General features: G+C 36.7%; 1 protein-coding gene across 31 annotated transcripts in view; it reads left to right on the top strand.

Moving 5' to 3' along the window:
* The window catches only part of C2CD5 (C2 calcium dependent domain containing 5), a 65,288-nt gene that overhangs the window by 26,231 nt on the left and 15,860 nt on the right, over positions 1-23,197 (top strand). For 21 of the 31 annotated variants that reach the window (XR_014952201.1, XR_014952200.1, XR_014952202.1 and 18 more), the window contains 13 exons: positions 9,311-9,425; positions 10,865-11,053; positions 12,667-12,858; positions 13,550-13,736; positions 14,601-14,765; positions 15,089-15,229; positions 16,928-16,991; positions 18,750-18,811; positions 19,269-19,367; positions 19,782-19,871; positions 20,101-20,188; positions 21,123-21,209; positions 22,784-22,834. Coding sequence is in view for 28 of the 31 variants with exons in the window: in XM_085569692.1 (XP_085425818.1) it covers positions 9,311-9,425; positions 10,865-11,053; positions 12,667-12,858; positions 13,550-13,736; positions 14,601-14,765; positions 15,089-15,229; positions 16,928-16,991; positions 18,750-18,811; positions 19,269-19,367; positions 19,782-19,871; positions 20,101-20,188; positions 21,123-21,209; positions 22,784-22,834 (1,530 nt within the window). In the remaining 3 variants the exon portion in view is untranslated. The remainder of the gene's footprint in view (positions 1-9,310; positions 9,426-10,864; positions 11,054-12,666; positions 12,859-13,549; positions 13,737-14,600; positions 14,766-15,088; positions 15,230-16,927; positions 16,992-18,749; positions 18,812-19,268; positions 19,368-19,781; positions 19,872-20,100; positions 20,189-21,122; positions 21,210-22,783; positions 22,835-23,197) is intronic. The other 10 variants (XM_021529962.3, XM_085569684.1, XM_021529961.3 and 7 more) reach the window with 4 other exon arrangements.

Consider the following 23,197-nt stretch of genomic DNA (forward strand, 5'->3'; position numbering starts at 1 on the left):
ACCTCTGAGGGCTTGTTAGCCCCAGAAGCTTTCCTTCTTGGTAATTCACTGTGGCCATGCAGCTCTGTATCATGCTCTAAAATTCAGTTTAAATGTGCAGTTAGTACAAACCAGACATTTTTCATTTGCAAATTGTACAGAAGTAGGGAGAAATTAAAACTACTGGGTCATTTTTAGTGTTCCTTTCACAGTAAGCATCCTTTAATATTATGATTATGAGCTTTTCTGATTTTGTTGGTTTTCTGTGCTTGTTCTAAAGTGATAATCCTTTAAAATTAACTTTCAGTATGAAAAGAATATTGCAAAATTCTCAGGTCTGTGATTGGTATGGCATAGTCTGATCCAAGGTGTTAAAAATGTGTTGAAATTTTTGTATATTGTGTATGACCTTGAAAAGTTGGAATTCATTGTTGCTTTTTCCAGATTGTTTAGTAGGATGTTTTTATTTAAAGAATTTTATTAGAGTAATGGAGTAAATGAGTTTATGTACAGATACTTTAACATGCCTTGAGCTAGGCTAGAAAGTGATCCACCATGTAAGATTAGGAAGCGAAGTGTAAGTCAGGAATTCAGTTCTGGACAGAATATCTAAAACTGTTCTCTGACTTTTTTAGAGATTAGAGGAAAATGAACATACATATATATGTATATAAAACATTTTACCCAGAGGTGCTTTTACCTGAAGGTGTTGGTTGGGGGAGAGAGGTCTAAACCAAGGAGTGAGTGTGGAGCTAACCCCTCCCTGAGAGCTGGCTGTGTTTCTGTAGCCTTGGTGTGTCAGTGGGTCTGCAGGAGAGCTGGTTAACCCTGCTGCTCTGGGACTGAGCAGGTTATGTTCCTGTTCTGGAACTATGGATGGGGATTTGCAGTGCTAGGTGTGCTGCTGGGCAGAGAATGCCATCACAGCCATAAGTGGGCTAAAATTGTTTGTGTGTAAGATACAACAGGAGCATCCAGTGGTAGGGCAATGTCAGAGATTTGAAGGTGCTTGAAAATCAAACGTGGAAGTAAAGACTGACTATTTCATGAATGGAAAAGAAGCTGCTTAAATTTCTGGGAATTGCGTATAGTTCAGTGAAGAATTGTTTAAATGTTTGTAAAATACACCAAGGTGGATATGAAGATGAATTTGCAAAATGAAAGTAGGGAGTTGAGCAAAAATTCATAAAAAAGAGGGCACATAATACAGTGGAAGATAGCCTCTGGTGCTGTCTCTGAGAAAGAATGAGACATTCTACTCTACATTTCTAAAAGACATTCTGCTCTAAGGATAAAAACATGCAAGGAGTCCTCAATCCAGAAGGCTGGATATTTGTTAAAAGCCTGGTACTGAGGTTTTAAACACAGAGTACAAAGGTAGGCAGTGCAAGAACTTGCTTACTAGAGGCTGCTTTTCCATATGGCTGTTTCATAGCACCAATATATCGTTTCTCACATAATTAAATGTTAAACTCCTCATTCAGGAAGCTGCTCCAGCAGTGCATCTTCAGCTCCAGCAGTCAGAAATATAGAAAGATAAAAGATTGTTAAAAATTTCCTAAACATCTCCCGAGCTCCCTGTGCAATATCCAGTCTTGCTGTTGGAGTGTGAAATTCTCCAGAGTTAGTTTTTCAAATGAGGAAATGGAAGAGGAAAGCTTGGCTATGTTTTGTTTCTGTAACTGAATGTTTTTCTTCCACAGAAATACAGAGAACGTGCAAATTACATTTCAAGCTGCTTTCTGGGGTGTAAGTGTGGCCCAGTTGCAGGAACTCAGTAGGAAATGTCAGAATGTGCCTGTTGGTGTCTGATGTGGTTATCCTTCAGCTCAAGTAGTAAAAACCCCAACATTTTAACCTTGACCTCTTACCTTTTCTTGGAGAATTTCCAGGTTGGCTTCTTGTCCATCAGTGTGTGTTGAATGAAAATGGGAGGTTCAGGCAGTTGTCAGAGGTTTTTTCTGGAAAGAATGAGGGGTGAGATATTCCCCAGTAATAATTGACTCCAGTTTTCTGCAGCTTTTCCAGAGGAATGAATGTTCCCAATTATTTCTATGTTAATGTGAATTGTGTTTGAATATTATTTCTGGAAGCAGATACACCCTTATGGTAATGAAATAATTCTCATTGGGACTGTGCTTTTTTTTTTTTTTTTTTTTTTTTTTTTTTTTTTTTTTGAGAGAGAGAGAGTTCTAAGTAGGTATTTATGAAGAAAGGGTGGTCACTGTCACTGAGCACAGAACAGCATTCACATGTTCTGCTAGAGATGCATGAATAAACTTGGCATTTCAAATCCTTGTTTAGAATTCTTTGCCTACCTAAGTAATGCTATTTCACCTGTTAATACTGCTTTGAAACTCTCTCTAAATTCTGGCTAATGGTGTGAAAGCCAAGACAAACTTCTCTTTGCACAAGTGCTCCAAAAACACCATTGCTTATTGCACAACTACACTTTGGTTTTGAACTGATAGTACACAAGAGAGAGAACCTTTGTCTGGCAAAAATTGTATTTTTGCGCATAACCTGTCCTAATTTCAAAATACAGGGCTTGACTAAAATGATTGTCTTCATAAAATTTCCTTCATGGATTGCATTGAGTTTTTCCAGCCTTCTGATATTTGCTTCTGTGGTTGCAAACACACAGTTGTAGAACTATCTGCCTGGCTCAAAATGTGTTACTGTTAGAAGAGAGACAGAATGATTCTGGCTGAGCCAGCACCTTCCTAACTGCTGCATAATTACAGCTAAACATGACCTTGTGAAATGTCTGTAGAGGTTTTGTAGGAAGGTGTACAGGCAGAGAACACAACTTCTGACTGACTGTAACAGGATTGCAGGAATAACTGTTAAATGTCAATGGATAACAAATATGAGGCACAAGAGATTTTCTTTTTAAGTCTCCTTGCATCCAGAAGTTCAGAGAGTCGTCTGCCTAGTTTGTCTTAAAACAGAATAAACAGTTGTGAGTGCATAGAAATAATGAATGCAGAGGTTCTGCATTCCTGAGGAGTGCAGACAAGGAATAGGCAATTCAGAGACAGTGTCATTTCATACCAACTAATGCCATCCCCTTCCTGCAGCAATGAAGTAGATAAAAAGTGGTTTAGAAAGCCCTGTCTTGTTACAGCACAGGGTCCCCAGCCCCTTTGTTGTAGTCATCTGAAGCTTTTCTTTGAAGATTGCTCGTGTTTTAAAGTAGGTTGTATTTATTGTGCCGAGGTGACAAAGCAACAGGGACACAAAATAGAATAGTTTCTTTATTACCTGCTGAGTCACCATTCTAGGATGAGTGACTGAAATAATCCCTAAAAGCTGAAGTAACAAAGGCACATATTTATGCCTGGAAATTATTTTCCAGAGGCAAATTTATTTCCTATATTTAATGTTTTCTAATTTCTGGGTGGTATTTTTCAGCTTTTATGATCTTAAGTATGATGCAATTTAAACATTTATTTTTAAGTATTTTAATTTTTAATATATGTTTCTTTAATTTTTAATATATTCTGAATATATTTTTTTTCCTTCAAATGCCTTATATTTTGACACTATATTTTTCATTTAAGTTGTCACATGGTGGTTTCTTTTCTTTTAGCTATGCACTAAATTAATACTGCTGCTTTAAAATTATTACAAGATTTTCTTTTTAGACAATATTTTTTTTTAGCTTGTGCTCTTCCTATCAGACTTTCATCTACAATTAAAAGAAAAAACTTTAGCCACTGCTGTGGCTGTATTAAGCCATAAGGGGAACAACTCTTCTGCTTCTCCATCTTGGAGTATATTTTGGGATTAAAGCTATCACTCCTCGACAGTGAGCTGCCACTGAAATGAATGATATATGAAATTTTCTGAATTGGTTTCTCTTGGAATCTTGGTGCTCATGTAGTGATGCTGCCTGACTTACCCAGTAGAAGAGTGCCCTGCACACGAAAGGGTTTGTGTTTAATCAGCCAGCCAACATCTCATGCTGTAAATGCAGTTTTAATCTAAGTGTTCTTAAAATTGTCTCCTGAGCTATTGAAGAATTAGTTGAACTTTCAAGTCTTGTTTTGCTCATTCAGCAGTCTGGGCTTAAGAAGTGGGATGTTTGCTTCTCTCTGAGTTCATCTGCAGAAAAGCACTGGTTATCAATAACGTTTTGCAGGCTGGATGTTTTCTGTGGAGTTGAATTTTGTAAGAGCAAGTGTGCCTGTTCCCTTTGGGTGTGGTTACACTGTTTCCTGCTAGTTTAGTGTATCCTCATTTTCCTTTGATATATCCCTACAATCCACTTCCTTCACTTGCTGTAACAAAGTTTTCATTTGTCCATCTTTTAGTCTTAAATATGAATCTAGGGAGTAGTATTTCTAAACAAGGATGGAGTGGCTTGGAAACTTTTTTGATAGTTTTAGGTTAATCTGCTGTAGGTTTAGTTACTTGCAACCTAAATTTTGTGTTAATCTTTACAGACCAGAGGATCTGTGTTTCTGTACACACAATTATTTTGTTGTTAAATGGTTTAGAAAGTTAATAATGTCAATGTTAATGGCATAACCAGAAAGGATTAAATAAAACTTCAAGGTCCAGGGAACCTAACAAACCTAACAAAAGTGTCTTTTAAAAAAACCCAAACAGCCAAACCTACAGAAAAATACCACACTTCTTTGTGTATAAGCTGTTAGTAGGTTTTTAATTAAGAAGGTACAAAAACAAGGGAATATTGAATGTGTGGATAATAGCTTTGCCTAATGCAAGATTCAAAGACTGAATTTGAAAGAACTATTGACCTTCATTGTAATTTTTAAAACAACAGAAAAATAATTAATTTATAGATGATGAAAATCTTCCTTGGATGATTGTCCTCCTGTCCGAGTATTGTGTTATACATGTAAATATTTACTAAATTATACAATGTAAAATTGATTGAAATGAATCAGACAGTCTGTACTTTGAAGTAATTTCCTCTGGTTGTATAAGGATTCAGCTTTAAGGATACAGCAACTCTTGGGTGTGAACTGTGGCATCAAGAGGCCATTCTTCTTAATCTGTCTTCAGTTTAAAAAAAAATCTATATGGACTAGCAAAATTCAGCTTCTGGCTAAATCTTGAGAGAACCTGTACAAGTGAACCTCTAGCAAATAACATGGGAAAGGTGTTGCTTCTTATGAATGAGAAAGTGATAGTGTCTAGGTGAAAGATTTATAGAGGATATTGGCCCCTGGATAGCAGAGCTCAACCTTGTGTTCTAAAGGAGATGGGTGGTGGATAGAGCTAACTCAAAGAACATTCCAGGTGCAGAAGTGCTGTTTGTGTCTTATAAAATTGCTGAGTAAAATCAGTTTGAAAAGTTTCAGTTGGAGGAGGTTTGATTTGGCACAATTTTTATAGAGCACTGTACTTGTGACAGCATTTTTTCTCAAGTCCTCAACCATAGAAACAGTGTGCTTTGCTTCCACTTGGTTATAAATATCCTGCCAATTTGGAAACATTAATAAAGTAAGTTTAGTCTTCAGCCTTCGGTTTCCCACAAAGGGAACATAATTAGCAGTGGAATTTCCTGCAAACCTTTCTGCTTAAAGTTGTAGAGAAACCTTGGTCCAAACGACTCGGTACATTTGCTAGGAAAGCTTGTGACTGAGTGCTCTGTATGCTTGCCTTTTTGCTTCCACCTTAGAATCCAGGGCCATTACTTTCTGTAACCATTTCAGTGAGCTGCCATAGTTTTCAGTCTGTACTGTCACCTGATCCAAGCATGCGCCAAAATACCCACCGTTTCTGGCTCCTGTCTGCTGAATCTGCTTTGCAAACCCTTAGTTCTTAAGCTTTTGCCTTAGCCAAACAACCAACAGGCACTCCCAAGGAGTGTGCTGGACACATGCCATCCTGCTTCCCTAACTCCTCTAATTGTTTATGTAAATCCTTAGCTTTACTAAACTTGTAAATGCTACGACAGCATCCCCATGTGAAATTGTGTGGCTCATGTGTCAAAAAAGGCTGCTTGTGAAAATATTTGTCAGAAGAATATGAATGCTACACATTGCACTGCATTCAGTGTTTTGTATCAACCTATTATTGCAATGTCATGGTGTTTGATTTTAATTGTAGACGATTATTTTGTGTTTTAATATGCAAAGGTAAGTTCATGTAAACTGTGTACAGTATTTTTATATAAAGATAATAATTGTTATTTTTTGGCCTCTTTCTGGAACAAAAAAAATAGTCAAATATCTTAAGCCGAGGTCACAGCCTTCTTTACAAACAGTTGCTTCTGCATGACTCTTATAGAAATATTTGTTCTTGTGCAATAAGAAACTGTTGGATTCTTCGAAAGATATTGGGCCTGATCCTGTTAATGCTGAAGACAATGGCTGGAAAATACTTCTTACTTCTCATAAGAATGAAAATGATCCATTACATTTCTGTAGTTAATAGTTTTGTTAGAGTTCTTAGAATAAAGGGTTAAACGTTGTTTTAGCAAGACAGTGTCGAGCAACTTCACAACAGTGTGTGTTTGCCATAATGGTAAGGTGTCCTTGTAGATGTTAGGTAAGAAAATTAAGTCTCTTAACAACTTCAATAATTTAAACTATGAATTTTTGTGGAGGAGAGCTAAATGTTTGCATAGGATTTGGGACCCGTCACTATTTCTACCTTTTATGTTCACTTTAAGGATCCCTATTTCCTTTCAACATCTCATTCCATTTCAGTTTTCACTTTGGCTACATTCCTTTTCAATGTCATTCCTGTCTTTATCAAGCTGACCTTTATTTCACAGCACTTTTTGTATTCATCCTCAGTCACTTCACCTGTTGCTAACTCTCAAATCCTCATCATGACTTCACATTTTCTGGCACTTTGACATAGAAATGTCACTGGTGATAAGTAGAAGCAGTTTTTGTCACATGGAACCAAAAGGTGTAAAAAGTTGTAGTTTTGAAAATTAGTGCTTTTTTGTCTAGAGAAAAGGGTATTTCTTTTTTGCAGGCGTTTTTCTGTGAAGAACAAGAATCTGTGTGGCTGTTTAGTCACTGTTTATAACCAGCTGCCTGTGATCCAGTCTCATTGAGCAGGTGTTTTTCTCCATGGTCAGAGAACCACTTTTGCTGCTACTTAGACTTTTCATCTCTAAGGAGAAACACATTGCTTATCAAAACAATCTCTGGCCCATGGCTGGAGGGGAGAGGAGGAATTGCTCCCAAGATCCTTGTCCATTTTACCAAAAAGAGTTGAGAGAGAGCTCTCACAGAATGTGCTTGTGGTCTCCCATCTTCCATGCACTATGAATTTGTCAGATGTTGTAGCTTGGCCTTACAATCCATTTCCAGAGATCCTCCCTTGGTTCAGCCACCCCTGCTGTGTTACCTGCTGCCAGCAGAAGCAGCCTCTGTCCAGAGGGGTACCTGCAAAGAAAAGGCATTTCCCACTTTTTGTACCACAAGTGGTTCTGAGAGCTGAGCTGGGGAGTCCAGCCCTGTGTTGCGATGGATTATTTCTGTAGGAATCTCAGGAATTCCAAAGCTGAGGAGAGCAGGTGCTCCAGAAATCTGAGTCAGGATTGCTGAGTATCATCTTAAACATTTATTTTCCCAGTCACTGAGAGGATTTAAACAGTGTTTTCATACTGGGAGTGAAGTGCAGCACCTCAAGATTCTGCCAGTAGTGCACTGAAACCTGCTAAAGTGAACTTGGATGTTGCAGAACAGGATTGAAATCGTTCATAGAAGTCCCTTGTTTTGTGTCCTGACGTGTATATTTTTGTTGATTGTAGAGAACATTCCTAAGAACTCTCACTGTAAGGTTTTTTCTGTTCAGTGTTCATTTCTTAAAGCAAAAGTTGAATAAACTTAAGTCTGAGCATCCAAGCTGCTGCTGGTCAGTGTAATGCTGTGAGTTACACAAGCATTGCCATCTGAAGTTAGGTGTAATTGAATATAAAGACCTCTGTGCTCTTCCTTTGAGTTAGAAAATTATCATTGGTTTACTTCAGAAAAATTAAAGCCTAGCTCTAAATGCAAAGTTGAGGTAAAGTCATGAATGAATACATCTTGCTTTACGATATTTCTGTTTCAGTAACTTTTAAATTATGTGTATATCTGCATCTTGCATTTTTGTTTGTCATGTTGTCAGAGAACCAAGTGTATGATAATGTGGTATCATACACTGTGTTGGTAAATATTCCTGGTAGTACAAAATTGGTTCCAAATAAATTCCAGGTTTTGAGTTGGATATTTAAATTATAATTCAGCAAGGAGAGCTCAGTGGCCAGAAGTTTGTATCTGTGTAAGTTCAGTTAATTTCAGGGAAATCTCATAAGAATCTCTCTACTCAGAACCCTTGGTGCCTATTTTTTTGTTACTGGTTTTCCCTTTTTATATCAACAATTAACACAGTTGCCAACTATATTCATTGAAACAGGTAAGTTTTGAGAGAAGAAACAGCTGACAAATTCTAGTTGTAAATTCAATATTTGTTGGCTCCATATGTAAAAATCTTGCAAGGCAAGAGCTTTAGTTATGGGAACAAATTGCTGAGCAGTTAAAATAAATAGATTGCATGAACTTATTCTAGCAGCACACTTTTTTTTGTATTTTTGTATCTTGTAGTTTTCAAGAAAAGCAGGCAGGATATATTTAACATATAACCTTGAGGACAGTAAAGGTAATTTGAATCCATTTGTGGGCTTGGAGGAAAGATGCAGTTTCCAGGATACTGAAGCAAAAAAGCACTGACAACATACACCCTGTATTTCTTCATGTTGTAAATGTAGAAGTAGTTTAAGTCCCTGTGGGTTCTCACAGTTACGACTGCCACAGACCTGTCTGATTAGTGATACAGGTTGGAACAAATATTTTCAAACTCTGGGTAACAGAGAGAACTGCTTCCAGTAGGAAAAACTATTGAGGTTATTTCAAAGCTACCAAGTGTAAAGCAAAGTAAAAGACTAGTTTCCTACTAGAAATACTGTTTCATTGCTGATAGTTTTTAGCATTACAGAGTATCTGTGATGCTTTGTTGCATTACACACTGCTCTTGTGTTGTTGGTAACTGTGTGGTTTGGAACTAAAAATAGGTAGAGATTGGAACAGTATCTACAGTATTTTAGTGTTATCTGTCATATGGGCAGCAAGAAGAATGCAGTAATTTGTGAGAACCTGCTCACATGGGGGAGAAACAAGATAATTAGTGAAAAAGTCCCATTAGTGTTTCCTTGAAGTGTGATAAATAGGAAGGAAATCAAGTATCCTCATTCAAAGCACTTGAATATGAAAACCTCAGCTTCTCAGGTTAATTGCATGAAGCTTTGTGTCAGCGTAGTCCAGAATAGTGAACTGATTTATACTTTGTCTTTCAGATGAACCGGAGACACGAGATGCCTGGTGGGCAGAAATCAGACAAGAAATAAAATCCCATGCCAAGGCATTGGGTTGTCATGCTGTAGTGGGCTACAGTGAATCAACCAGCATTTGGTAAATCATGATGATGATGATTTTTATTTTCAAAATGCCACAGAAAACTTAGTGCATCATCAATGGATTCAAAATTAACTATTCCAGTACAGGTGTTGGTACTATCTATTCTATAACTACTTTACAGAGTTTAAGTGAGATTATGGAATTTCGGTATTAGGCATTTTTATGTATGTTTAGATCTTGCAAGATCTAAGTTTTAAGTTTTTGTCTAATGACTGTTACAATTTTTTTTTTAAACTAAAGCCTACAATTTGTTTTGTAGTAACAATATTAATTTATCCATGAAGTTTCCTAAACCTAATCTATCTAAATAATTAAGACTGTTCTTAAAAGTATATGTATTGAAGTTTCATTATTGGATAACAACTGGCAGACCAGAACTTAAATGAAAAACTTCACATTTCAGGCCCAAAACCAGTTTGCCCTGGGGCCAGATGTGTCTGCTGATATTAAACAGAAAATTACTCTGGTTCACTATTTTGAATTGCATTTGGGAAGTAGCAAGGAAATTCAAACAATTGAATGCTTGCATTTCTCTAAAGGAGTTTAACTTGGTAGTGTTTGATTATTGATAAAATATTTATTGGAATTCCCATACTTATTGCCTGTTCAGCTTTATTCCATGCTTAAAGCACAAGCCTGTGTGTGTAAGTACTGGTCTGCCAGACATGTTATGTATGAAAAATTATTTTGGAAGGAGAAACAACAAATTAAAAAAAGACACGTGTATCATTCTAGAAAGTGTGGGAAAGATTTTCTCTATTTTTTTTTTTCAATATAGTCTTTTATACTGAATACTAGATGTTGGTTTCATATTTAACAACTTGAGAATTATTAAAGCTCTGTGGTCATTCTGAGAGCTTTAACTCTGCTAAATCCTTAGTATGGTTGGTTACTTTGCAAAATGTACTATTTTTGTAATTCTTCCTAGTAAAATTTTAATGCTTTGCCATTTTTTATCCTTCAAGAAGCACCCTTGTCAGTATTGGGTTGTAATTTCCTTTTGAAAATTGAATGTTAATAATAAGATGCTGGGACTCTCAACTTCCCTTTTACTTTGGTAAAAAATTATGCCTTGTTTTTTTTACTGTTTAGTTGGTTTGCTGTATTTCTTTGCATTGTGAACCATAGCACTGAAAACCATGCTTAAACCTGGTTAGCCTTTCTCTTGCTATATTATTTGTAACATGAGGCAAAGCTGTTAAGTCTTTCTGTTCAATCCTTCTTCACCTTGTGCTTATGCAATGGTTGTGGTTTAAATAACCAGAAGAGGATTGTTTGTGAGTTTTAATGGATAAAATTGCACAACTGCTCAGAATTAGTGGTGATGTTGAACTTCATTGAGACTTGTAGTAGCCTTTTAATGTGAAAATTTGCTATATAAGCACCCACTAAGTAAGAGGCATTCACTCTGTTGTTGTTCTTTTCTCTTATAGTGAAGAGGTCTGTATTTTGTCCGCATCTGGCACAGCAGCTGTACTGAACCCTAGGTTCCTTCAGGATGGCACCATGGAAGGCTGTTTGGAACAAAGGTTGTCTTGGCAGCCTGGCTTCTTTTCCATAGGGTCAGAGAAGGGAGAGGTTGATTTTTTTCCTCAGAGCCAAGATAGTTCTTCTCTATTAGGGTAGGTTACAGTGTTACAGTGCAGGATGCGGGACCAACCACTTTACTGCTTTTCACTAACAACAACCACCACAGGAGTAATGGAGCTCTGCACCCATTAGATACTCTGTTTTTATTTCTAACAGTCTCAATAAGGTAACACGTTTGACTACTAACACAGATCATAACTCAGTTTTTTCCTTTGCTCCTCTTCAGGTCTCTTTTCTCAATTTTGTATCACACCCTAAAAATGACATGTTTGATAACTTACAAAAGCCAAAAGTGGCTGTGTCTGTAATGTGTGTATATATGCTCCATTAAATAACTGTTAATGTGTGGGAGATAAAGTAGCTTGGTTATCAAACAAATACAATGCCAGATTGTTCCAAAATAAGTAAGTGTTTCTTGAAGCTGATGAAGAAAGTCACGAAACTGAAGGCCAAACATGAAGTCTCCCTTTGTTTCCACTCTTGCAAATAAAATTTGAAGACTGAGCATTGCCACAAAGATTTTTTTGGGTTAAAAAAAGATTAATTAATGCATATGGGTAATTTATTATGTATTCATCAGGATAGTAATCAAATATTTCAAGGGATAATTATAGTTGTAAGCAAGGCTATTTATTACACTGTAGTACTTGCATTGCTTTTTCCATAATAAACCAGTCAACGTGGTTTTTTTACAATTTCTTATTCTTTTACTTTGTTAGCAGAAGACCACTGTCTTCTGGCGTAGATGGAGTTTTAAAAATGTAGTCAGAACTAAAATACTTGGTTTTGTAGTCACTATATGATGGAGAGAAAGAAATACCATCTTCATAATATAAAGAAAATAGCACCCTTTTCAAAATATGCATTTTGGTGCTACTAAGAGTCTTGGCATGGATTAGAAATGCCAGAGGGAGGTAAAATAGATAAACAGGCAAAGCTCAGGCTCAACACAAAATCTATTTGCCATAGTCTTATGATAACTAATGTTCCAAATCTGACAGACTTGCTTAAGCACTCTTCAAGATCACTGAGGAGAATTGTTGATGTGAAACAGAATCCATTTGCAGTGATGCAGTTGGCCTGTGCTTTCCCTGTTCATATTTTTATAGTGGTCATTCCTGGGTATTCCTCATGGGGGATAGAGACTGTGTTCTAAGTAAATAATTAATTTTACCTGATATTTGTGCTACTTCTCAGAAGGATGATTGGTTTGTTGTTTGTATTCTGCTCTTACGGGGTTTTGGACACAATGAGAAAAAGATAATTTTTGGTGTGTTTGGTACAGCAAATTCTTTGTACAACTGTGGTATCATGAATTATATTTGGAAGTTACATTGCTTAAAGCCAGTTCAGTGATGTTACAGGTTTTTATGAATCGTTGGTCACTGAATGTCCTTTTTCTCAGTCCATGCATAAGAAGTTTCAATGCTAGTTTTATTGATAGCATTTTAGCAAGTAGTGTGCAACTTTTTCTTCTTGTAGCTGGTGTATTGTAATACTTGTCACACTGGTGTAAGGGATCAGGGTTCAGTTGTGCTGCATGATTTAAGTAGGTCTCTGTAGGTGTTTGTACACATGTGCACTTGCTGAGCATGGTTAACAAGATGCAGATGTTTTAAGTATTCTCTCCATAATGTATTTTTAGGATTGAAGAAGCTTCACCACCAGGTTGTGGATTTTGCCATATCCCATATGATGAATTGAACATGCCATTTCCTGCTCACCTCACTTACTGTTACAACTGCAGAAAGCAAAAAGTTCCTGATGTCCTTTTCACCACAATTGATCTTCCTGTAGAGGCAATAGTTGTTGGGAAGGGATGTCTTATTCAAGCCAGGTATCTGTCAAAATACTTCCTTAGTAAAGTGAAGTTTTGGAGACCTTTGAAAGAATTCCTGTTGCTAAAATCCGATGTGTCATCAAACCCTATATTATAAAATATGCAAATGGCAGGTGTTCTTGAATAAGATTTCTCTCTGAAAGTATCATTGCACTGGTGTGGGCTTTGAATTTCAGCTTGTAGGACTAAACCCAAAGAGTGGAAGATGACTGACATATAGTCAGAGATGGGAATGCTGTGCTCTGCTTTATTCTTTTCAGATAAATATGGTTATTGCTTTAGCTGTGAGGGCATGTGGGTTTGGTTTGATTTTGGGATTTTTTTCTTCCTTCCAATGTGTGTCTTGAATAACTGTATTAATAGGAATTTTTAAAGTTCTACCACTACAAATTACAGTAGTAATTTTCTGTACTTGTGCCTGAAATGTTTGATTGAGGCTTGTAGCAAGATGTTTGCATTGGGGGTCTTACTAGAAGAAAAGCTGTAAATAGAAGCTTTCAGATGGCACTGTCTCAAGGAGTTCTTGTAAAGAACTGGCATTTTATTTTACTGTTGCAGCCATCTAGAAGAATTGAAAGGAAGCTGTATTAGGTTATACAATGAGGAAAAAGAATTCCAGGTACCCTGTGGTCCCTTTCAGTCCCCACAGATGCACTGGAGCTCTGTCTGTGCTGGTTTGTGTTGCCAGGTTGTGCCGGCTGAAGAAGAAAGCCCAGGCTGAAGCAAATGCAACATCTATCAGTAACCTCCTGCCATTCATGGAGTATGAAGTGCACACACAGCTGATGAACAAACTCAAGCTGAGAGGAATGAATGCCCTCTTTGGGCTGAGAATTCAGATCACTGTGGGGGAAAATATGCTGATGGGCTTGGCAGTAAGTACTGTTGGGATCCTAGGGTTCTGCTTTATTACAGTATTTTTTCAGAAGACATACAAGTGTTGTGGGATTCAGAGGAATCAGACATATTAAAATGTCATTTTAAAAGCAAGTGTCTTAATTATTGTAAAATCGGGACAGGCTTTTCTTTCATAACCAGCAGAAGAAGATTCAAATCTCTTGAAAATGGTAAAAGACAAGATGATTAAAAAGGGGATGAGAGGAAAAGAAATTTCAAGCAGTTAATTGGCACAAATTGTAGAAAAATTATGGTATTCTGTAAAAGGTTCTGTCAAAGAGATCCCTGTTCTTCAAATTGAATTGCAGTTCCATGACAAAGAAGGTCAGTTAAGCCTGTCAGTAAATATTTTCCTTAATTGGCAACAAGGGGAAGTTCTGTTGCCTCCTCTTTGATGGAACTGAAGAAATAAATGACAGATTTGAGAAAGTCAAGAAGTGTTCATTAACAGTATTTTCTAACCCCATTCTTTCATGCTAGATTAGAATAGTAATATATACTGCTGCTTCCTGCATCAGGGTAATTCTGGGTGGCATCTTCATTTGTCTTTCATGATCTGTTTCCTGTAAATAGAAATAGGGTTGTCACAACCTCACTGGTGCAGGAAATGGTTTGGCCAAATTTTATAGACCTTCAAAAACTCTTAACAAACTATTTGCTTATGCCAAATATACTGGAGCAGAGGCTTTCATTTTTAGTTTGTTTGTTTATTTGCAATAGATGCTGCTGTAATTTGCATGTTACAATGCTGTTTTAGCATAAGCATTATGGAAAGCTTTATATGAAAATATTAGGAATTCATGCTTATATACTTGTCTTTTTCTTTGTGACTTTTTTAAAAGTCTGCAACAGGTGTGTATTTAGCTGCTTTGCCAACACCTGGAGGTATTCAGATTGCTGGGAAGACTCCAAATGATGGCACCTATGAGCAGCACATATCCCACATGCAAAAGAAAATAAATGATACAATAGCAAAGAACAAGGAACTTTATGAGATTAATCCTCCAGTAAGTACATTTTTTTAGTTTTAGAAATAAAGCATTCTGATTCAGTATATGTACTGTATCTCCATTGTTTCTTACTGAGTCATTCAGAACATAAGTTTATTTACAAATAGAGATACAGACTTCTTTCACTGGGTTTTGGAAAGATGCTGGAATTTTCAGATCCCTTTGCCACATAGCCAAATCAGCTTGGTATTATTTAGCTATATTTCTCAGTAGAATGATTTTCAGAATGGTCTGATTCTTAGAATTGTTAACAACTTGTGGAGAGTTAATTTTTTTTTTAAGCTGGGCAGAACATCTGTTAATTCTTACATTCTTTTTAGGAGTTACCTGAAGAAATTATTGGGTCTCCCATTCCAGAGCCAAGACAGCGTTCCAGGCTATTGAGATCTCAGTCAGAAAGCTCTGATGAAGTTACAGAGCTTGACCTTTCACATGGGAAGAAGGATGCTTTTGTCTTGGAGGTGATAAACATTTTCACTACTCATGCTCATACTTTTCTCCTCCTGAAATATATATCAAAAAAACTTACTCATCTCCAAGAACAGTTCCTAAATTGTGTATGTTTTTTTTCCCTTTTGTATCAATAGAAAAAGTATTAGATTAGAAGTATTAGATTTTGCTTTGTCTCTCTTTTTCTTACTCTATTTGCTTAAAGCACAGTGCAGTCTACAAACTATCTGAAAAAAGATTGCCCTGCTCTTGATGAATATGTAGCAATCTCTAGATAATAATAATTAAAAGCTGTTAAGAAATGTCATCCTGCTTGCTTCAAGCAGCGGATCAGACTAATCAAAAACTCAAGATCTATTTTTATAAACACTGAGGTTCTGTGTTGCCACACTTTATATTTAACAAATAAAATGATTGTATTTTCTTCCTGTTTCAAAGCTTTTACTGTTGTAGGTGAACATTCAGAATTATTAGCTTCCAGAATGGGTTCTATTCAAAGCATTCAAAAAACTACATGTACCAAGAGAGCACAAAAAAGAAGATTTTATGTATTTCAGCTATTGCTTTTCACAATTTAAGAATACACAACTTGTGACAATACCTTCCAGTTCTTTCTACAGCTGCATCCAGAAAGAACAACACCTACAGATAAATAAAGGACATAGATTTCTGTTACCTCTATGTTCACTGAAATTCAAAGACAAGATTGGACATTGTCTGCTTTGAAGTCTTTAATGCTCCAGCAAGTGTTAAAAAAGGGCTGGAGTTTGATCATCCTGTAGACAGAGACAGTACAAATACCTATCACTGACTAAAACCTACTTCAAAATACAGGCTGTAATTGCAGCCTAAGGTACATCTAAGGCTTTGTTAATCTTCACAAGTCACCATCTGAATAGAAAGTAATCTGTAAGAAAGGTAGATAGGAAGAATGTGGGAGCACTATAACAGGAATTTGTGTGAAAACAGAGATACAAAAGGAGAGCTAAAAGATAACAAGTTGGGAGAGTTTGGGATAATAAATTTAGATTTGATGGTGCTTTTGCAGAAAGGGTCAACTACTAGCTTTGTAAAAAAATGAGCATTTTGTAAGGCATTTATAGGAAAAAATTACTTTTTATCTGTGGAATCATTTACTGTTTTATTTGAGAAGTTTGGCTTATGATTAAGTGGATATCAGAAACAATATTCCAGAAAATTTAGTTAAACTCCTGACGAAGCTTTCAAGAGTAAAATCATTTTTCACTGGTACTATATAAGAAAAAGTAGTGAAAATTTCATTGTGATGTGGATGTGCTGAAAGAGGCTGAGAAGGCAATTATGAGAGGTAAAGATATCTGGGTTGGTTTTGTTTAGTTTTTGGGCTGTTTTTTGAAGGGAAAAAAGATAACTCCTTTTACATGGAGAGGGAGAAGGAGACATATTACTTTGCAGAAAACCCTTCAATACTGGAGTTAATTTATGAAGCATTTCTAAAACACTTGATAAGAAAATGTTGGGAGTTCAAGGTAAATGTGGATATCTTGCAGGGCAATAAGACAGGATGAATGTAGAGACACACCAGAAGTATTTACAGACCGTGGCAGGGCTCTCATCTGATCTGAAAGAAGGGTATTAAAGGTTGAATGGAATGGAGGTTATTTGATTTATTTTAGAAACTTCTTACTGGCACAGCAACGTGTTTTTCCTCAATTATTCCCTTTTTGCAGATTGATGACACAGATGCAATGGAAGATGTACATTCTTTACTGACAGATGTTCCACCACCTTCTGGTATAGTTACAACCATATTTTTCTGCAAAATGACAAAATATGACTAGTTTTATTAAAAATTGTTTTAAAAGTTCCAAGAGACCTGACAATATTATTGTTTCTGAAGATTTTTAGACTGAATTACGGATTTGTAGGGCTCAGGTTAATGAAAGTAAAATAGAGAACTAATTTTTGCCTGGTATCAGTTGTCTTTATGCTATTTATTGTTGTATAGATATGTCATACCTTCCCCAACAGAACTGCTGTATCTAGATAAGAGGAAAGGTAGTTGTCCATTATATAGAAATTGTTCTGGACATTTGATTTGTCCTTGTCTTTTCTCTAGTCACTGTGAATTTCCTTCCTCTTGTCGCTGTGTTTCTTCTGAGAAAGTCTTGGTTTCCTTCCTAGTAACTGATACCTGTGTTAATATTGTTGTGTCAAGCTCAGAACCATCCTTGTAGTTATCTATTACTATCACCTTTATTCCTCACTGATTATCCAGTTCTGCTGCAGTTGATTTTATTGCCCTAAATTAAGGCCATCAGCCATCACCTTCATCATCTTGTTTTATCCTCTTCTGCTTGTAAGTTAGGAATATGTTTGAAGCACAAAATCCAAACTTGCAGATACCTTCACTGTGAAAATGGAGCGGTTCTGTCCCTCCCTCTTTCCCTGGTCGTACATTTACATTGCATTGGATGATGTTTCATGGTCAGTTTGTTAGGAGAGCTTGCTGAAGGACCTTTCCAAGTACCTGCTGATGGCCCAGGTGGATGGGACAGGTCAGGTGCCTTTGTCTGTGCTTGCTGAGAGCTGCTGGGCAGTGGGTGCTGCTGGGCTGGCAGCAGGAGTGCAGTGCTGTGCTTCCAGCTGCTGAGGCTCCCTTTGCTGCATCAGCAGCACACTGCACCCAGGAAAGCACTTAGCACCTCACTACTGGAGCTTGAACACTGCTCTCTGGCAGTGGGACTTCAGTGTCAATGAGCTGTTTGATCTTCTGCCTCTTCTGTGCTTTATTGCAACCTTTCATTTGCCTTTTTGTTCAATATCTCCTTCAGACACTTGTTCAAGACAAATAAACAAAGGACTGGTTTTCTGCTGTTGTGGAAAGCTGTACTACACTGCTGTAAAAAGAAAAGCATGTTTTCTGCTCTCGTGTTATTATTTCTGCGTATCTTTCCTAAATTTTATTTGATTCTTCAACGGAATTTCTGCTTTTGATGTTCTGAAAGACAGTCCATTAATATTTATACCCTCTGCAAGCTGCTACACGAGCTCTTTTCTAGCTCATTTTGTGCTTTTATATGGGCCCTACCAGATTGGCCTCTTTTCTGCTTATTTAACTGTTTCTTCAGGATTTCAGAATCACTGGCTTGCTGTTAATAACTTACTTTACTCTGCTGTTAAGTCCTTATAATTCTGTTCTTCATTTGCAATAAGTCAGTATGCTAGTTCCTTTGCAGCCTTTTCTGTGCTCTCTATTAAAGGCTGGCTTTTTAGCTTTTCAAATCACACCTTTCCAAAAAATTTCCTCATTTGTGAATAGTTTATCTAATAGAAATAGGTGGAGCAGTTGTGGATTTGGGGTGTTAGCAACTCCTACAAGGATTCTGTATTTGTTTATTGAATGTTGATCTCACTTCTGGTGTATCATTCAATATTCAAAACCACATGAAGAAAAATACTTGCAAAGCCTTGTCACATATGTTTCCTTTACAAGTATTTTTAAATTGCAGTGTATACAATAGATTTTTTTCCCAATTATTTTCTTCACAGGTTTCTACAGTTGCAACACAGAAATTATGCCTGGTATAAATAACTGGACACCAGAAATTCAAGTAAGGTTATTCAAAATTGAAACTTTTTGCTAAATTGTGTTGAAATATGCTGTAGTAATTTAAGTGTATATTTTGAAAGCTAAAGTCAAAGGACACCCTTGTGACAGAAATAAAAGTAGTATTTTGGTAAGAACAATAAGGTATGAGAACCTGGGCTTTTGTTGGTTTATTTAATGCTGTCATGTAACAAATAATCTAATACAGAAATATGAAAGTAATTACAGTAAATTTGAACTTCAAGGTTTTGGCTTTTTGAAAGGTTTGGCTAGGTTTGAAGCCCCTTAAAGGGTACAGATTATTGACTGTGTTGCTTAGCTAACTTATTTTGTTACTTATTGAACATATATGTTAACATACTTTACATTATTTTCCTTCTTTATGACTTTGGGTTTAAGACACTGGATAAAATATATTTGCATATGTTGGCAAAAAATCCCCATGTTTGTTTCTGATTCAGATGTTCACAGCAGTTAGAGTGTCCAGATTAAGCAACATTAACCCAACAAATCAAACACTCAATAAGAACTTTAATGATCTCTGTGAGAATCTGTTGAAGGTAAGAATCTTATTTCAAATACTTTTTAAAGTGTTCAAACGGGAGCCAAGTAAAATTCAGCTATACTGAAAATAACATGTGCCTCATAATTTTGAAAGTAGAATGCAAGTGTCTGTAATTAGCTTGTGAGTTTCTGTGAAGATAGGTTTAGTATATTTTTAGTATATTAGGGAATTCCAGAGCTTGTGGGACCTGAAGGAGTACTTTGCCTAGCAGTATACTCTAGAAATAGAAAGATAGCTCCACAGTAAATGGCATTCTCTCCTGACTTTTCACACATGTAATTCTTCTTCAAGAAAAAATTAATATCGTTAGATGACTTCTACTGTGAAAAGAGTTTTGATCCTTAATTTCTCTGAAACAAACCACGCTTTTTTCCCTGAGTGACACAAAATGCTTTCCTGTCTTGAACAGAGTTTGTATTTTAAGCTGCGGTCCATGGTTCCTTGCTGCCTTTGCCATGTGAACTTCACAGTGGCTCTGCCAGAGGATGAGCTGGTCCAGGTAAGGGAACTGCTGCCTTTAACTTCCAGCACATAGGCATAACCCTAGTTAATGTTTGCTGCTCAGGGTAAGCTGGGCTAGGGTTTGATTTACTGCTCTGGCTGGTGAATTCTTGGATGGTTTTTCCCCTGTTATGTTTCTATGCAAAGAACTGCTTGTTTGCAAAATTATTTTTCAGATTTCACAAGAGATCAACTTACCTAATATACCAAATATTTCTGATTTGCAGATTGCAGTCACAGCTGTTGCCATTACATATGACAAAAACCAAGCGCTACAAGCCAACAAAGCACCTACAGAAAAATCACAGCAAAGAGGTAAATATTGTGAGGCATCTTTCCTTTTTTGTCCCCAGTGCCTGATGAGTCTGGATTTTAATTTCAGTTACATGTACAGAATATTCTGAGTTGAAAGGGACTCAAAAAGATAATCAAGTTCAAATATACATATTTTTCAGGGAGGTTCTTTCAACACAGAGGTTTTTTAGAGTTCTCATGTACTTGACCTGCAGCAGGATGACTTACTTATCAAGTATTACATATTTATTTTGCATAATCAACGAATGTGTAGTACTTTCTTACTCTACCTACTTTGAAGTAGTTTTTATAAGTACAAATTTTGTCTGTATTTGTAGAAGGTGAAAAATAAATTATACTTTTAAAAAACTCCAACCTTCTGAAAACCCTTAAGCAGGTCAGTAACAGTTTTGGGGCTCAGTGAAGCACGTGGAGGTGATGGAGGAGGCTGCTGTGGTCTGCATATGTCACCTTGCTAATGAAGTACCATCTTAAGCTGGAAATGCATGTGTGCAGTCTGGAATTCAGACAGAACTCAGGATTACCCAATTCTTCAGAATGGAATTAGATGGAACAGAGCCACATGTTTCTAAAACATTAGTTATAGCTGACTTTTTCAGTACAGTGATCTGTTTTCTTTCATGTGAAATAAGTGCTAATTTTTATTATAATAGCTGACATAGATCTAACTGCAGAATCAAAATAAAAACACATGAATGGACTTTATTTTTCTCCTAAAAACTTCAAATGCTGTTTAGTGGAACACAGGCTCTATTCAGTGTTGCAGCTGGATTTGTTACTTGTCACAAACCTGTTTCTGCAGAACTGCATCACTTGATGCACTTGATGCTGAAAATGCCTGTTCAAGTCAGACCTAAATTGACTCTGCTTGTAATTACTGGCAAATCTTATTTTGGGGGTTAATTATCAGTTTGCCGTATTTTCTATGTTGTAGCATCTACAGACAATGAAGAACAGCTACAATTTCCCTTGGAACTTTGCTCTGATCCCCTTTCTTCTCAACCATTCTCTCCATCTAAAGGTCAGTTAAGGAGAAGAATATTAAACTGTTGTTTTTTATGGATTTTGGGTTCTGCTCTTTCATAGTTGTAGAAGCTTTAAAATATCTGCACTTTCACAGGCTGTAAATGTGCTTTGTTGCCTAAGCATAATGGGTATATTTGCTCATGTTGTCAAATTTTTTGAGAGTCACAGAAGATGGTTTGGCTGATCATTCTGTCTATATTTCATGTCTTTGCATTTAGAATATTGAAGATGCTGCAAACCACTGGGTGTTGGGTGTCATCTGACATAACTATCAATTACCTAATAATTAGGCTTGTCACATACTGGAAATGGTCCATATAAAGTACCTCCGTGTTTTCTCAGCCTCACAGAATTGATCTCTTCGTTCTTGTGATGGGAAATACTTTACCTACCAGATACTGGATGCATGCTAATTTTCTTTAAGTGAAAAGAGCCTAAACTTTTATAGTAAATAATCTGTACAGTGCAGCACCTTGTAGCTGGTAAACAGCTGCTTTATTTTACCTGAGATAGAGCTGCATTTCAAGAATGATTGTCACAGTTCTTCTATGACTGCATTAAAAATTCAAGTCATTAAAATCAGCTGTCTTTAACTCCTTCCCCCTTGTTGGATTATCTGCCAAAATTGTTACTGAGAGGAAATTAAATATCTGGGAATTGCTGTAAATGTTTGAATTCCCTTTTTTGCCTGTTACATCAGTTGTGTAAAGAAGGGTGCCTTCCACACTTATTTGTATTTTCAGAGGCCAGATTAATTTCAGCAAAAAGATTCTTATTGATTTTTTTTTTTTTAATGCTTAACTTTTAATTTGCTACACATTTTATTTTCAAAAAGAGAAGCTGTCCAGCAATTTCTGCTCATGTCTCTGTACCCCTTCCTGGCCTGTGCTCCCTGTGTGCTGGGCACTGACCAGTGGAGGGCAGCCTGTTCCCATGTTCCCCTTTTCCTGGTGTTCTCCACATTCCAGATCCTGCTGTAGGCAGAGCAGTTCAGCCAAAAAATTATTCCATCTGTCATTTCTTCACAACCTCATTGTTGTTACATTTAATTAGCAGGTTATTTAATATATTTTTCGTTTTCTATAGAATTGTTGTTCTAAAAATACATGTTTACAGTCTTATACAGTAGTGACCTTTGATGAATAAATATATTAAAACTGCAAGGTAGATTTAGTAAAGTGAATTATTTATACTAACTCTGTTATCAAAGTACACAGTATACTATATAGAGGGTGGGTTTTTTTCACACTTGACTCTGAAATCTTCTATAAGGGTCAGAGAATCATGGAGCAGTTTGGGTTGGAAGGGACCTTAAAGATCATCTCTTTCCAACCCCTGACGTGGCAGGGACACCTTCCACTGTCCCAGGCTGCTCCAGGGCCTCCCCAGCCTCACAGGGAGCAATTCCTCCCCAAATCCCATCCAAACCTCCTCTGTCAGTGTGAAGCCATTCCCCTTGTGCTGTCACTACAGGCCCTCCTAAATAGTCCCTCCCATCTTGCTTGGAAGCTGTTGTCCTGTAACTCTGCTTAATAGATGATCTGAACGCAATTAATTTTGTTTTATTAGAAGTCCTGGAGGGTGCAAGCTCCCACACAGGTATTCCTGCTGCTCAGAGAGGTGAGTTTCCTTAATCTAGCCATCTGCCAGAACAGAATGAGCATTCTTGGGATATTGGTATACTCTTTTTGGATGTGTCTTACTCCAGGAAGTGTTTACTACTTAACTGAGAGTGCATGCTCTGGTGTGGCTTAATGAGATCCTAATATTTTGATGTGACTTTTCATTATAAAAGTTAGATTTGTTAATAATAACAGCCTCTCTGTCAGGTACGTTGATAGAAGTTTATCTGACAGCAAATGAGTCCCTGGGAAGAGAGCTGTTTTGCCTGTGTTAATTTGAAGTTAGCATGTGTTCCTCCCGTTTCTTCAGGATAACGAAGAAACAGTGTTTGCAACCCCCTCTTTTTTTTTAAAGAAATGT

Source organism: Lonchura striata, chromosome 1A (assembly GCF_050655825.1).
Source record: "Lonchura striata isolate lonStrDom1 chromosome 1A, ASM5065582v1, whole genome shotgun sequence".
In the NCBI taxonomy this organism is placed as follows: Eukaryota; Metazoa; Chordata; class Aves; order Passeriformes; family Estrildidae; genus Lonchura; species Lonchura striata.